General features: G+C 32.9%; 1 protein-coding gene across 1 annotated transcript; it reads right to left on the bottom strand.

Annotated features, from left to right (window-relative positions):
- Nucleotides 1–9,371: 9,371 nt before the first annotated feature.
- On the bottom strand, nucleotides 9,372–15,421 carry LOC149152849 (vacuolar cation/proton exchanger 1a-like). Its single transcript, XM_089446032.1, has 12 exons — nucleotides 14,946–15,421; nucleotides 14,791–14,858; nucleotides 12,098–12,126; nucleotides 11,790–11,986; nucleotides 11,451–11,656; nucleotides 11,230–11,356; nucleotides 11,024–11,140; nucleotides 10,668–10,721; nucleotides 10,431–10,547; nucleotides 10,144–10,240; nucleotides 9,820–9,899; nucleotides 9,372–9,667 (listed from the first exon to the last, which is right to left on the bottom strand). Exons 1-12 carry the CDS (start codon nucleotides 15,213–15,215, stop codon nucleotides 9,662–9,664), a joined length of 1,368 nt encoding a protein of 455 aa, XP_089302158.1. The 5' UTR covers nucleotides 15,216–15,421; the 3' UTR covers nucleotides 9,372–9,661.
- Between the last annotated feature and the right edge of the window lie 373 nt (nucleotides 15,422–15,794).

The following is a 15,794-nucleotide window of genomic DNA, read 5'->3' on the forward strand; positions in this document are numbered from 1 at the left end:
ACGAGGCTCGTCTTTTCTTTTTGTCAGCAGTTCCATGGGCACAATGTTTTTCTGTTACAGCTTTCTCTATATTTACTGTTATTTTTATCATGAGCACTTCAAACAGAAATCCCAAAATCTTTTTGTACAGTTTTCAGCTGACTCACAGTTTTATATACAATCTTGTAAGGGATTGTTTTCTTTCTCTGAAGGAGACCTCGGAATATGCATAGTATAATTTGTACTAAAGCCTCCTAAAGGGAGGAAGTCTAGTCAGTTTTATTTTCAGCAGTTTCAGGACATATCATATCATCCACAATCAGTCAAAAAAGGACTGAGATTTTTGCTTGTCTTACTTATAAGAAAAACAAAACAGCATTCATGTGAGCCATCAGGTCTCAAAGTCTCAAACAAAATGTAAACTTTTTATATGCTTAATAAAAAGTTTTGTTTTTTTCTTCGGAAAAAAAATACAAGCATCTCCTAAGTTAAAATCTTATTTACCTTATATATTTTTGGAATCCTAAATATAAAATATTTTATATTATCGGTTGTTATTTATATTACTTACTATTTACATCATCAGTATTAATTAAAATCATAATAGAACCACTTTAAAATAAATTAAACACTTTTATGTTATTAATGACAAAAATAATATATAATAATACAATATATATTTAGTTCATAATCAATATATGGTTTACGTATTATTTTCATTACCATATACTATATTCATTATTACAGTATAAATTATTATTATTATAATATATTTTTCAAAAGTTAAGTATTAATATATGTAATATTTGAAATTAACTATTAACAAATTATATGTAATTGTATTAAGAGATGTTTTACTATTTAATATATGGAATATGCTATTAAGTAATATTATATTTAAAAATAATAAAACAATATTTATATTAAAAAATTAAAAATAGTAACAATAACAAATTTTTCAAATTTTACCATAAATAAAATATTTTAATTTTACATAAATTTTATGGACAGATATAATAGTATAAATTAGTAAAAAATGTTTTTTTTAGTATGAGGGAGATATGTAATTTCTTCATTACTTAATATGGAGTTGATATGTGGCATCTAAAATTACTATTGATATTATATCTATCCAACTCATTTTATGTTCAAGTAACATATGGCATTTAAAAAATATATATTGATAACAATTTTTTTAATTGTCAATCATAAATAAAATATTTCAATGCCCATATTAAGTAACAAAATTTTATATCAGAGAGAGTCTCTTCTATTCAAATAAAACAATTAAATAAATCAATGTGAATTATAAATAAAATATTTCAATGAGCGAGAGAGCAGTTATTGTGTGTTTTCTAAGGATTTAGTAATTCATTTAGTGTTTATAAGAAGTTTCTATATGCAATACTAAAAAATATATATTAATAACAAAAAAATTCAATATAAATAAAGATAGAATATGTAAAATAAATGCAAATAAATAAAATATTTGATGGTTATAATTTATTCTTAGTGTGTTGTTCAAGATGAATGAGATGTGTAATTCCTTACATTGATATGTGTTTTTTAATGAACTGACGTGTAACATTTAAAAAAATATTAATAGCAAACAAAAGATCATCTAAATATCTATGTATTTATAGAGAGAGACTATATCTATATTGTATAAAGTAAATGAAAAGGAAATTGTAGTCAAAATATTTTATTAGTGTGTTTCTCAAGATGAGGGTGGTAGTAGTAGAAGGATCTATTCTCAACCTCGATGGAAAAATTGAAATTGAGTATAGTTAGGAGTTAGGCAATTGTGAAAATAATGCAGTAGATACATATGGATTACTACAAGGGTTCCTTCTAGCCAAAGAAGCAAACAACAAAGATTTGGTGGTGTTGGGAGATTCATAGCATGTTATCCATCACCTTGTTCATCGATCTTTGCCTAAGGATTGCAAGTTGTGAAGCATTATCGATCGAATCAGGAATCTAAAACCACCCTTCTATATTATTAGCTTCTTTCATGTGTTAGGAATAAACAATTCAGCTACAGATAATCTCGCCAATAAAACTGTAAACTAGGGCGCAAGATTCCTAATGAGAAATGGTATTTTTTCCCTGACAACAATTCCTTAACAATGGGTCTGTTATGTAATGTAAATTTTGTCTATATCTATAGGTCTTTTGGAGAATCTAAACCTCCAAATACCTTATGTTGTTTAGGATAGTAAGATGGCTAATAGATATTGAGAATAAAGGCCATCATGAGTTTATAGATATAGTTGGGCTCAAAATATTTTCATTATAACACTTGTTGTATAGGTCGCGATCCAAGCGCGTCAATACTACATGTAGGGGGGGTCTAAGGACAATATTTAAGAAAATATTTGAGTCAATTGTCTTAACTTAAGACAAAAAGAATCTTGTGTATTGTCTTAAATATTGTCTTTAAGCGGGTGCCTCAAAATAGAATGTCTCAAAAAATTGTCTCTATAAAGTCAATATAGAACACATATTATTATTGTCTCTATAAAGACAAGAATTACTGTCTATTAAGAGACAATTTCATTTGTCTCTCTAGAGACAATTTCATTTTTCTTTGTAGAGACACTTTCATTTTTGTCTCTTTAGAGACAATTACATTTTTGTCTTTTTAGAGACAATAGCTGAGACTAAAAACATATTGTCTCTATAGAGACTATATGTCCATAATTCAAACTATTGTCTCTCTAGAGACAATATGAAAAAATATTAAAAATAAATAAATAAAATCATTTTGAATGTTCTTTCAAAGTAGTTTCACATTCAAAGTTCTCTCTAATGTATTTCTTCTTGAAGAGTCTTTAAAACTCATGCCAACTCAAATCCTCTATATTGATGCCTCTGACACACTTCACATCTTCCCACTAGATATATGCTATTCCTTTGAGACTGAAGATAACGCTCTTGGCTTTCATATTATCTGAATAATCATGAAATATGAAGAACTTCTTCATTGGAAGAAACTATGCTTCTTCATCTTTCAGTTTCTTTACATCCCCATCAAAAGTAGGAGGTTTGGTTTTCTTGAACTCTTCTGGAAAACACTGCTTCTAACTCCTCCTATAAGGATGTTGGTAGTAATAACAATGATTTCTCTTAGAACCGGAGCTAGAATAAAATCGATGAGTGCTAGCTCACCTATCAGGTGTATCTAAATATCTTCCTCCTATGACTGTGTCATCCTTTTCCAACCTATATCATGATTGAGACCTGCTGCCATATGCCCCATTAGTTTTTTCCTCCTGTCCATGACCGATCCTTAGGTGTATCTGCTTCTGCAAATATGAAAGACTCTAAAGGATGACTACATTAACCTCTGCTTTCTTTTCTTGAGTTATAGAACGTTTTTCCTGTGCCTCAATCAACCTTTTATTATCTTCCTTGCAACTTCTAATTTCTTCCTTCAAACTTCTCAGTGTATCTGCTATATCATGAGAGTACTCTTCTCCTTGCTACTCAACTAACCTATCCCATTCCCTAGAATTCACATCAGAACTGTAAGGGGAGTCATGTGAATTGTAGTTCACAATTTTCCTCTTCATCTCTGATCTTTTATCTCCTTCAATCATGTCATGTTAGATAAACCAAATAGAAACATAATAAAAATCATACCTCAGTGTATTGCAAAGGAGGCTATCATATTTTCACAAGTAAATTTAGATTAACACATTGACATCAATCATATCAACATATCATCCTCTCAAAATCATGCATGATAACGTATATTTGAACACAGACTATATACATGACAACCATAGTTACTAAAATGCATGCATAGTGGACATACATATGACTGACATGCATGCATAACAATCACATCTAGCCCATCTAGTCCAAGTGTTTGAACTTGGAAGCTCTGATAATGCCCTATAAATGCCTCCTCCCACATTTACCCATTTCTGCAAGCTAGCCATAGTAAACATGATACAAGTATCACTATGATATGACCCGACCTCCAAGATCCAGTGATGGAAGTGTGGTTGACACACCGACAACTTACATACATCCCTCATGAACTATAGACCACTTAGGAACCTCCAAACCACTCCAGATGGTCAATCCCTGGGCAAGAACTCTTTTCACCAGAGAAACTCCCCAATGACATGTACAACACAACATCAGTGTAGTTATGAGGTCCCAACTGCACGCATAGGCCTACTACATGTGGTTATGACCCATAAACTCTAGTTCAGTGCCAACGATTCTGAGATCTAAGCCACTTTTTCAAGCTAGCCTCTAGACCACTGCCCATAATTGCCTGGAACTTTCCAGAAACATAAATGAGATGGTGACAAGGCCAAGCAATCAAAACTCAAGCAAGAAATTGACCTAGACATGGCTAATCCATGATAGACATTTCGTCGAACATATGGTAAAAATGAAAGCTACGGGTCATGAATGCATATCTGATCATAGGGATTTGAACTTCATCTGAGAATCACTAAGAAGGCTCTATGCCCTCTTTAGCTAGTTGCAATAACACTTATTAGCCCATGCATTCATTAACCATTCAATAACTTATCAAATCATGAAAAAGATACATAGTAAGAGAACTTCATTTAATCAAGAATATAACCAATATATAACTAGAATAAAGACCATGGAAAATCTGCGATTAGATCACCATAATAACCAATACAATTTCTCATAGATCACGATGGGAAAATAAATCTTATTAACATATGAAAATGCCAACCAAGCCAGGGACTTCCACATACCAGCCAATCATAGATTTGGTTGAACCAAATCTCTCTTCCAATCACTCCTATGCCATATTCCAAGCACGAATGTGAGATCTCATGGGATAAACTAAGACAAAACCAACCAGGGCTTCTAGAGGCCAAACCACCTCAACCCTAAACTACAATGATCTCACATATATGGTCCAAAAATCACTAACATCAACAAGATTGATCCCTACCTAAGTTATCCAAGGCTCTAGAAACTAGTAACTCAACCCAAAACTAAATCAAGGATCCAGATATTTTTTTTCCAATCCACAGCTCCAGGGACTAATAAATCAACCCACAAGGCTCCAGAGCATTTGTCCCAATCTACAGGCTCCAGGAACTAGTAGTTCAATCCAAGCTATTCCAAGGCTCCAGAGTGTTTGTTCCAACCCACATCCATAGGGAACCTAAGAACCAATAAAAAAAGAAGTGGGAAACCCACAACACTGTGGCTATCTAGGAAATGGAAAGGAGAGGTTAAAACCATTATCAATCCAGGCAAATATCCATGCCAATGAGAAAACATAACCAAGGAATCACATGCGTATACCATGCATCCAAAAATCAACAAGGAAATCACACATGCAACCTTTTACCTGCAAAGTATCCTTGTTGTAGTTGTTGATCCAATTGTCTCCCTGTGCGTCCTTTCTTTCCTTTTCGTTCTCCAATCCAAGTGAATTCTAGAGTTCTCCAAGCACTCTCCAAGGCTACTCTATGTGTGCAAGAGTATGAGAGAATGAGAGTGTGCTCAACTCAAAACTATCAAAATCTAGCACCTAATTCTCTGATGCCTTTTTATCATTGATCTCCCTTTTTTTATTCATTTTCCTTCATTTTTCCTCTAATTTCCCTTGCATGCAAATTTGTGTCTCTTCACCTTCCTTTTCTCCTATTTTGCTTCATTCTCATAATTAAATGTCAATTATTGCCTCTTTACCTTTGCCATTTCCTTCGCTAATTTCCATAGCCACTTATAATCCAAAAAGGATGCCTACTATAATGTTTTACCCACCACTCAACTTGGCATACGTGTCCCATGACCTTGATCTTATTTTATTTACATGAAAATTCAATCAGGGGTTATTACAAAAATCTTCCATCAATTCTAGTCATGGATTCTCGGAGTACCGTCATTCTTCCACTCACAACAACTCTGATACAATGGCTATGGTTTCTACATTTACTAGAACTAGTGTTACTACTACCATTGTCCTGTCCTTTTGCATATTTAAAGTGAATTTGAGTGCAACATTGTCACCATACCCTTCAATATTTCATCTTTCTCAAACCACCGTATAGCCTAGAAGATGGCCTAAATGTGGTTGTAGGCTTGCAACAGCAGGGTCTCAGAGCGTTCTTAGTGATTAAGTGAGCCACACATGATGTTTTCTCAAATTTAAATGGTCTATCAGTCACAATGTGGATGAACAATTTGTTCAAGTATTTCCAATTAAGGTAATGCAATCACGGATTAATTGTGTAGGTTGTGTCATAGAGTGTGGTGGTGGAGTAGTGTTATGGTATTTTATAGAAAATGATGTATGAATATCATTCCAAAGTAAGTTCCATCATGCCAATGTAATGTTAGTTATTATGTAAGGAAAGTCATACCTTTCAATGATTATTGTGAGTTGATGACTTTTTCCAGGTTGGCGACGGTGGTCATGTCACATCCTATCCCTTTTTGTGATGTCATCCATGGAATCAAGAGCGTCTTTAGTTACTATTTGGTGAAGGTGTTGGAACATGAAGTGTTGCAACAATTACCCTAAACTGGTGTTACAACAAGAACATCGAATGGTGTCGCAAAAATGTCTCCAAGTTACCTCTAGCCTAAAGGGGTTGCAACACAATGTTGGTTCTATCCATGAAAGGTATTGTAACAATGATGTTGCAATGCTATGTTGATTTGATCTATGAAAGGTGTTGCAACCACACATATTGGTGTTTCAAACACACAATACTCGTGTTGCAGTCATACAATACTAGTGTTGCAACAACAAGGTTATATTTTCCTACATGTCCCAAGCAATTCTAAATAGTGTTTACTAATAGAAATAGAAAAAGTATCAAGAACTTGTAAATCATATGAGTTTCAATATAATTTATTTCTTTATTTTTCTCTCTCTCTCTTTCCTTCTTCAACACATTAAGTGCTAGCTGAGATGCTTTTCACATTACATATGGCCAATTGTGTCCCAGAGGTTTTCACAAATGGAATTTTATTATATCCTCCTCTTCCTCTTTATCTTCTTCTAAAATGGAACATCAAAAATGAATCATTTGGTGGGGATTTCTTTCTTACAATATCCAAGTCATTGTCAGGCTATCCTTCATTGGTATTTCTTAAGAAGGCTTATTTTCATAGGGGCTTGTGATATAGTAAGATCTTGTGTCGACTTTCCATCAGTGGAGTCCTTTCCTCATCAATTGTAGAAATCTTAATGAACCCATTTTCATATATAATGTCGATCTTATATGGCCCAGGTACAAAATTTTCCTTTGAATTGCTAAAATATTGATTTAAACAACAAGGCCCAATCTCTATCTTCGAATATTTTCTTTTTTATCAACTTGTCTCGCCATTGAGCTTTCCATTGTTGAATAATGGTTATTTGATGTAGAGAAACTTGATAAAGTTCATCTTTCTCGTTCATTTAGACAAGTCTTTGACACTATGCCTTGGATAGATTCATGTCAACTCAAGGTTTGTACTTCTATCTCTATCGGTAAAAGGGCTATCTTTCCATATATTAACTCATATGGAGTGCAACTAGTGGTATTTCACCATGTTGTCCGATAGGTCCATAATGCTTTAGGATATATGTCTACCCAACCCTTGAGGTGGAGTTGAATGGTCTTTGTTATGTTGGTCTCAAATATATTATTTTTTGTCCCTTCCACTCACCCATTGGTTTTCCAGATGATACAAAATCATCATCTTGTGGTTAATCTTTTACATTTCCATGACTTCCTTAATGAGTCTAGAAGTGAATTGTGTTCCTCCATTAGTAACAATTTCCCATGGTATCTTGAATTTGACAAAGATTTCCCTAGGGAGGAACTCTACTATTTTTTATTCTATTTCCATGGGGAATATCTTTGATTCCATCCACATTGTAACATAATATTTGCAGACCAATATATAGAAGTTTCATCAAGATATAGGGTTAATGGGTCCAATGATATCAATCACGCTCTTCTCAAAGGGTTATATCACTAGTTGTGTAAGTAATGAATTTCGTGTGACTGTATTAGCCTTCACATCTGCTGGCATTTGTCACATCTTTTCACGTATTGTTTGGCATCTAGGAAAATGGATGACCAATAGTACCATTGTTGGAGTACTTTATAACTAATCCTGTTATTTGTAGAGTGGCCTCTACGAGGCCTATCATGACAGACCTTTAACATATTATGGATCTCAGCCTCTCTCACACACTGTTAGATAACTAAATCTGGTCATGTGTAAAGAGACATCCATCAATCCATAAAAAGAACCAACTTTGTTTAATGATATTTTATGGTTCCTTTCAAGCAAAGTGAGGTGGAAACTTTTGTGTAACAAAATAGTTAACAAACCAACTTTGTTTAATGATATTTTATGGTTCCTTTCAAGCAAAGTGAGGTGGAAACTTTTGTGTAACAAAATAGTTAACAACATCTACCAACCACGATGATTTAACAAGTGGCTTGTTTTCATTTTTGGTAATCTTCAAAAAGAAATATTCTACCACATTGTCTTTTCCATGGCTTATTTTTAATGGTTATATTGAATTCTTTCAATGGTAATATCCATCTAGTCACCATGCTATTAATAATTAGTTTATTTATTTGATCCTTAATGACAACATGATTAGTATGTACGATCTTAAAAATATCTACTTATATAATTCCAAAACTTATAGCATGAATCACTACACGAAATTATTTTTCTATTACCATGTAATTCAATTTTACAAGAGAGATTCCTACTAATAAAATATATAATGATATTCTTGCTGTCCTAAAATAAATCCAATAATAGTATCAGAAGCGTCTATAAATATATGAAAGGACAGAGACCAATTGGGACCCTAAAATGGGAGCCTTGGATAATCTTGTTTTTAATTCCTCGAATGTCTGCTAGCAATTACTTATCTCCATAAAGTCAATATTTTTAGTAAGGAGAGAGAAAAAAAAAACGAGATATTTGTGTAAAATTTTCAATAAAGCATTTACAATAACCTGCATGCACGAAAAAGTTTCATACTTCTTTTTTTAGCTCGTGGAATTGGCAAGTTTAATATTACCTTTATTTTTGTTGGGTATACTCTTATGTTTTTCGAAGAAATATGATTTTTCATTTGAATGACCATTTGTTGCACCTGGCTATTTCAGCTAGTTTGTTTAAAGTCCCAATGCCATGTAAAATTTGATATGGTGTGTGTTTTTAGTGAATCACAGTTATTAATTTTTATTTATATAAATGACATTAAATGATAGTCAGTTACATGCCCTTTTAATGTTTTTTTTTAAAGTAAATATTTACTCCAAAAATTCATATTTTAATGAGATCAAAATAACTTTTTTCATTAATTTTAAAATTTCACTAATTCAAAGTCAATATGAAAAGGAGTAATTACAATATTGCATGCCTGATGGCAGGTATAATAACATATACGTGGAAAGGAAATTCAACCAATCCCGTCCTTGGCATTGGCAGGTCGAACCATGATTCTGTCCCACCTACCCACTAATGGTTGAATAATGAATCGGGTCAAAGGTAAATCATCAATGGTTCTGCGCAATCATTGGATTTCTGACTTGTGGATGACTTTAATTCAGACTTGCTTACATGATGAGAGTACGGATTGCTAATTACATACCGATTTCCAGAGACAACTTCCAATCTCCTGTCCCTCGACTATCAATTCTTAGAACTGTACGGAACAACATTACAAGAAATTAGTAAACAGATGAGGTGCCCCAGAGGAAATGAGATTTGTATTTTATATCAACCTGTTATGTATATATTCAAATGAGTATTGGCCTTAAAAACTGTTAATGAGATATTTCGATGGATATAACTTGCCTGTTTAGCAGGCATGGGAATTGTTGCTGTCACAACTTTTTTATCCACCACAGGAGTGTTTACGGCTTGATGAGCATGGTCTGCAGATAATGCATTAAATGGTATTAGAATTGAAGATCTAAGTATCACTAAATTGCAAAAATTTAGCATTAGAATTGAAGACATGAGTGTCACTAGATTGCAGATTTCTGGATTATAAACATCTGAATTCAGAAATTAATTAGTCAAATAGTTAAATTTACTCATTTTCTTTTTATTTTCCAAATATTCCAAGATCTGCAAAATGATGCCACATGGGCAATATTCCTTCGATCAAATCCTTACGCTTTGTGAGCGGCGTTTGCAAAAGAAGGAAGCAAGTTGCAATGACTAAGTAGCACAACAGCAGCACTAGGCCCTTCATGTAGTTTGAAGTTCCATCCTGTACAAGCATTACATGGTATAATTATAAGAACAAACCTTTTATTTAATTGCCCTAACATAAATGAATTTGATGAATCTACTCTGTATATTGTTAATCAAGCCGAATGTTGAGGTAAATAATTAGTTTCTAGGATATAAAATGCATTGATATAGGTATGATCCACATGGTGCTGGTGATTATATCAAACCTGTAAAATATATGCTGTTATCAGTACTGTGGCAAATAGAGTAACCGTCTCCAAAATATGAAAATCAAGGTCCATGGGTTTTCCCATGATCCACGCCAGAACTGTTATGAAGGGAATCTGCAGAAACGAGTAATATATTTTAAAAATCTGTTCAATAAATTTGGAGAAAATCTAATGCCTTATAATCAATCGAATGAACTACCATAATCAAATCCCTTATATATATAGGGGTCTTACCACGAACATGACAATCTGTGTGGCAGAACCCATAGCCACAGCCAATGATATATCCTGCAACAGATAGAGATATGTTCAAACCTTCAATCTTCAAAATCCTATTAATACCATGCAATTGATAATAATAATTATCATAAGAAAAAAAATGAGGTTTTCATAAGACAAATAGGAAGCAGCAGTCAGCAAAGATTTGAATAATTTAGTTTTTGAATCTTAAATATGTTACATTTCAATTATAAATATTGACAGTAAACAATATAAAACATGTAAGAACAGCCTCTAGGGAAATTTAGAGAATGTATTGTAAGTTTTCCCCTGTAAGGAAAAATATTCTAATCTATAAATCTGCAACTTACAAGCTTGTTCTTGAGAGCGAATAATACAGCCCCAGCATGCTCGGCTGCGTTGCCTACGATCGGTAACAAAATTATACTGATAAAGTTCACAGATATTTCCCATGATTCTGCCACGTCCTGATCAAACCATTGAGCTCTCTCATAAAATGAACAACATCAAATAATCGGCTAAATTAGTTTAACATTTGCAAAGAACTAATGTTCACCTCAATGGTCTCGACAATATACTGGGAAAGTAGGGAGATAACTACAGTAAGAGCGCAGAGCCAGACAATGGAACTAATGAGTCCTATGGATGGTTCTTCCAAATTTTCTTCCTCTTTTGTTTCTTGCAATATAAGTATAATGTGTTGTTTGTAAATAACTATCAAGTGCCAGAACCAATGCAATTGCTATAGTTACAATTTATTACTTAGTTATTACCTGGCCTTCTTCAAATAGTTGCCTGTGTGTCTTTAATTGGAAGAACAAATATGCAGCATAAGCTACCAGCATGATAATGCTACTGACTCTAGACAGTTTTAAAGTGGATACAGCTGCTTCACTATATGCCATAGACCGTTGAAGAGCCAAGGGTAGCATGAGACACAGTGAGGCCATCATAAGAAGACTGGAATTGATTCCAGAAACAACCTGCACATCATTTACCAATAGTATAACACCCAGAGTGAGTCCCCATCAATGAGTATCTAGATCTGTCAGGAGTTGTGTTGTTGTCCTAAATATATACATAAATGAAAAAAACAGAAAAGAAAATATCACTTGCCTTGTCAAACCTCTGCTCTTTTTTCATGTTTGCTAATCCTCCACAGAAAAGAGATGTACGAAGCATAAGAAGTAAGTTGGAAAGTACAGACCCCAATAGAGAATACTTGACCACATTGGTCTTGCCATGGTAAAGTGCAAACACTGCAATGAGCATCTCTGTTGCATTGCCACAAGTGGCATTGAGCAGTCCACCAACTGCAGCAGAAATTTCCAATAAATTTACATAAATTACATTAAAATGTCAAACACTTTCTCAAAAAAAAAAACCAGTGACCCAGTGTTCCAAATACATGATAAACACCCTACCTGTTGGTCCGGTGTAGAATGCAATTTGTCTGCAACATTTACATCAAAACATCAGAACGTAAAACCAAAAAAGTCATCGCCATTTATGAAGTTTCTGTATTGTATTCCTATGTTACCAGAAACGGGACGGTTGCCACCGTTTCCCGTAAAAAACGTGTAAGAAACTGGACCAGAGGGAAATGCCGTTTTTTATGGTCGTTTTAGTTAACGGGTGCATATATTTTACGGGAAATCTTTTACCGGTCGTAGTTGGCTCTTTTGCAGGTTGTTCTCAGCCCTATATTTTCACTCTTTATTGTAGATTTCATACATGTATTCATTCAATAACCTAGAGGCCTATGCCAAGTATACAGAAAGTTGATCACTTTTGTAGTATTGTCTTTTTTTAGTTGATTTGTTTTCCTTTAACATGTATATTGTTAAAATTCATAGTTTAAACCATAGTTACCAAATTCGAATTCGAATTCGATTCAATACGGGAAAAATTCAACATTATACATCTTATGTTTTACAAATACTTAATTTTTTTTTAAATGTACATCATTATATGAAAAATCATTGAATCTTTTCCTAATAAGTATATTTTTGTTTACTTATTTCCATTGTTAATTTCTCCTGTTTGAAATGTTATAGGTCAATTCCCTTTTTTTTCTATTTATTTTGCATAGTTATGGATTGGCAACTAAAGTTTGCCATTTATAATTTTTATAATATTTCTAATACTCAACTTATCTGTTTTCTAATTTTTTTTATAGGAGTTATCCAATTAACACTTATGTTTGTCACTTTATAATTTTTTCCAATATAGAAGTTACTGTTTTTTATTTCTTTATATAAAAGTTATCAGTTTGCAACTAATTTAGTATTTTATAATTTTTGTTAAGATAGAAGTTATATTTTTTAATTTATTGTAATTTACAATTATAAGAAATTACTAACTAATTATCCATTTAACACTGAAATTTGAGAGTTTATAATTTTTTCCAATATAGAAATTATAGTTTTTTTTGTATATATATAATTTGCAACCAATTTACTATTTTATAATTTCTATTAAGATAGAAGTTATCTTTTCTTTTTATTATTGCAAATTGTCATTATATAAAAATTACTAACTCACCTCTCTCTTTAAAGTATCTCGATTGATTTTTTCAAAAGATAGAATTACAAATCAAATTTGAGTAACATTTAATTAAGCAATGATAACTCTGAAATATGTCTATGTATATGTATAAAAGCTATTTATATTATTTAATGTCAATAACAATAATTTTTTTCTTTAATTTAATTTATTTTTAATTAAATTAATTATTTAATAAAATTTTTACTTTCTATTAAATTAATTATTTAATAAAAAATTTATTTCTTTAAAACAATTTGCTTTCCATTATACCATATTGTATGTTGGAACCATCTGTAAATAATAGTGAAATAACAAAATGAAACGGAAAAACGGAAATAGTATTAGTCATTAATATTTCATACTAAATAGTCATGAAATAGTCATTAACGACAATGTATTAGTCATTAACATTTCATACTTACCAAGTTAGCATAGTTACGCTTAATACGCTGAATCTGATGTATTAGTCATTAACATTTCATACTTATCAAGTTAGAAAGTTACCAAATTAGCATAGTTACATTTAATATGCCGAATCCAGTAGATATTCATGTAATTATCTTTGTTTTTTCTCTTTTCTGTCTGTGTCCAGGGTCGAGGCAAGAAGCACAGTGAAGCACAGTGGACGCCAAGTTCTGTGTTCAAGGTGGAGGCACGAGTGGACGCCGAGTTCTGTGTTCAAGGTGGAGGCACAAAGCACATCGGACGATGGAACAGCGAATGTTGGAGGCGGTAAGCCCGTAGAAAGATTTGACCAAAATCATTCACCGTACCGAGTTGTAATTCACGAATTATTCGCTGTTAAAATTCAAGGTGGAGGCACAAAGCACATCGGACGATGGAACAGCACCAAAATCATTCACCGTACCGAGTTGTAATTCACGAATTATTCGCTGTTAAAATTCAAGGTGGAGGCACAAAGCACATCGGACGATGGAACAGCGAATGTTGGAGGCGGTAAGCCCGTAGAAAGATTTGACCAAAATCATCAGTTGTAATTCACGAATTATTCGCTGTACCGAATCGAATTAACGAATTTACGTATTTTTTGGCAAGTACGGCCGAACTTGGTAACTATGGTTTAAACACTATTCTATATGTGGTTCAAGAAGTTTACATTTAATTGCAAATTCTATTTATTGTTTATATATATATATATATATATTATTTGTATTTTTTTAAGGAAACAATAATTAGCCGAAGGCCCAAAATGCATAAGAATGTATATATTTAATAGTCAATTTGCTAAGCATTAGTTTGGTATTCAAATTATTTAGTTTTTTAAAAAAATTGGGCTGGAAATTTAGTTGAAACTATATTGAAAATTGAAACTAACTTTGCATTTTTCATTTTTATTTTCATTTTCTCTCTCCTCGTTTCTTGATTGCGAAACCTTCAAACTCCGTTTCTCGTACCGTTGTCGTTTCTCGTTTAGTTTCCCGTTTTTCCTTTCTGGTAACATAGCTAGCGTATATACATATTCAATACAAGGTAGATGGAACTGTAGGACCAGATATTGGGTATAAATTTCACAGAACATATGTATGTATGCATGAAAATTTTCACTTACTCGGTGATAAACCCTAGACGTTCAGCAAGAGGTGCAAGGCCAAACAAACTTAAGAGGAACACCCAAACCTGCAAATAAAGCAATACCCTACTTGTTATACAGATATTTTCATTCTATATATATATATAGAGGAAGAGAGAAAGACTTCTACTCACATTTCCTACTCGAAGCCAGTCAGCTAGAATAGCCAAAGGGACCAGAGGGAACAACAAACTTAATTTGGTCCCCAGAATTACTTCATGGAGGTTACATAAGAGCAATCTCAGCCATTTGTATCTGACTATCAAGCAGAGTTGCTTCTGGCTTGCTCGTCTCAGAGAAGAAGACGAACGACTGTGGGCCGATTCTATGTCTTTCTGCTCGTAGATCTCCTTGCCTGCGGCTTTTGAATCAATTGATGGATTGCTAACCGCTTGGGAAGACATGGAGATGAGAAAATTGCAGCTGAATCAATTCTAACCGATCAACAGGCAGAATGTAGCATAAAGTTGTTCTAGATGAAATAAAAATACTAATTTAGTTCTAGATTGTGTCACTAGAAAGTAATGCAAGACATTAAACTATAGAGCTGAGCTAAAGAAACCGATATTGCAACGACTCTTCTAGTATATCATGTTGCTGCACTACACAAAGAAAGTATTGTGTCCATCCCATAGAGCATGTACATATTTATAGGTAAAATCTTGAATTGAATCTCTGGTTGATAGTGCATATTATTGATCCGTGTTTGTTTTTTATCCTGCAAGGACGATGTGTGGGTACTGGACAGGACATGTACCTCACACGTGAAATGTCAGTCTGTTTGCTTTAAGAGCTGATGGGAATTTTGCTCTAATCTCTTAGAAATTACAATGATTAGATCAGGTGGGTAAAAGTACTGATAGAATGATATGCATAGTTTTCTTTTCAATTCGGGTAAAGAAAAAGCTTTGGCAACAGCGCTGAATACTGAAACTCAATGAGTATCTTCTTCTTTGTCTTATCATAATTGTGGGCAGGTTCAT

Source organism: Pinus tabuliformis, chromosome 9 (assembly GCF_031772625.1).
Source record: "Pinus tabuliformis cultivar Carrire ecotype Pingquan chromosome 9, CPIR1, whole genome shotgun sequence".
NCBI classification, from domain to species: Eukaryota; Viridiplantae; Streptophyta; class Pinopsida; order Pinales; family Pinaceae; genus Pinus; species Pinus tabuliformis.

What these genes read in the sequence shown, in the direction of transcription:
- LOC149152849 (XM_089446032.1), bottom strand. Translation starts at nt 15,215, where the DNA reads ATGTCTTCCCAAGCGGTTAGCAATCCATCAATTGATTCAAAAGCCGCA. An exon ending in ACTGGCTTCGAGTAGGAAAT is followed by an intron (nt 14,859 to 14,945) that starts GTGAGTAGAAGT and finishes CTTTATTTGCAG; the next exon opens with GTTTGGGTGTTCCTCTTAAG. An exon ending in TCGCTCTCAAGAACAAGCTT is followed by an intron (nt 10,722 to 11,023) that starts GTAAGTTGCAGA and finishes TATCTGTTGCAG; the next exon opens with GATATATCATTGGCTGTGGC.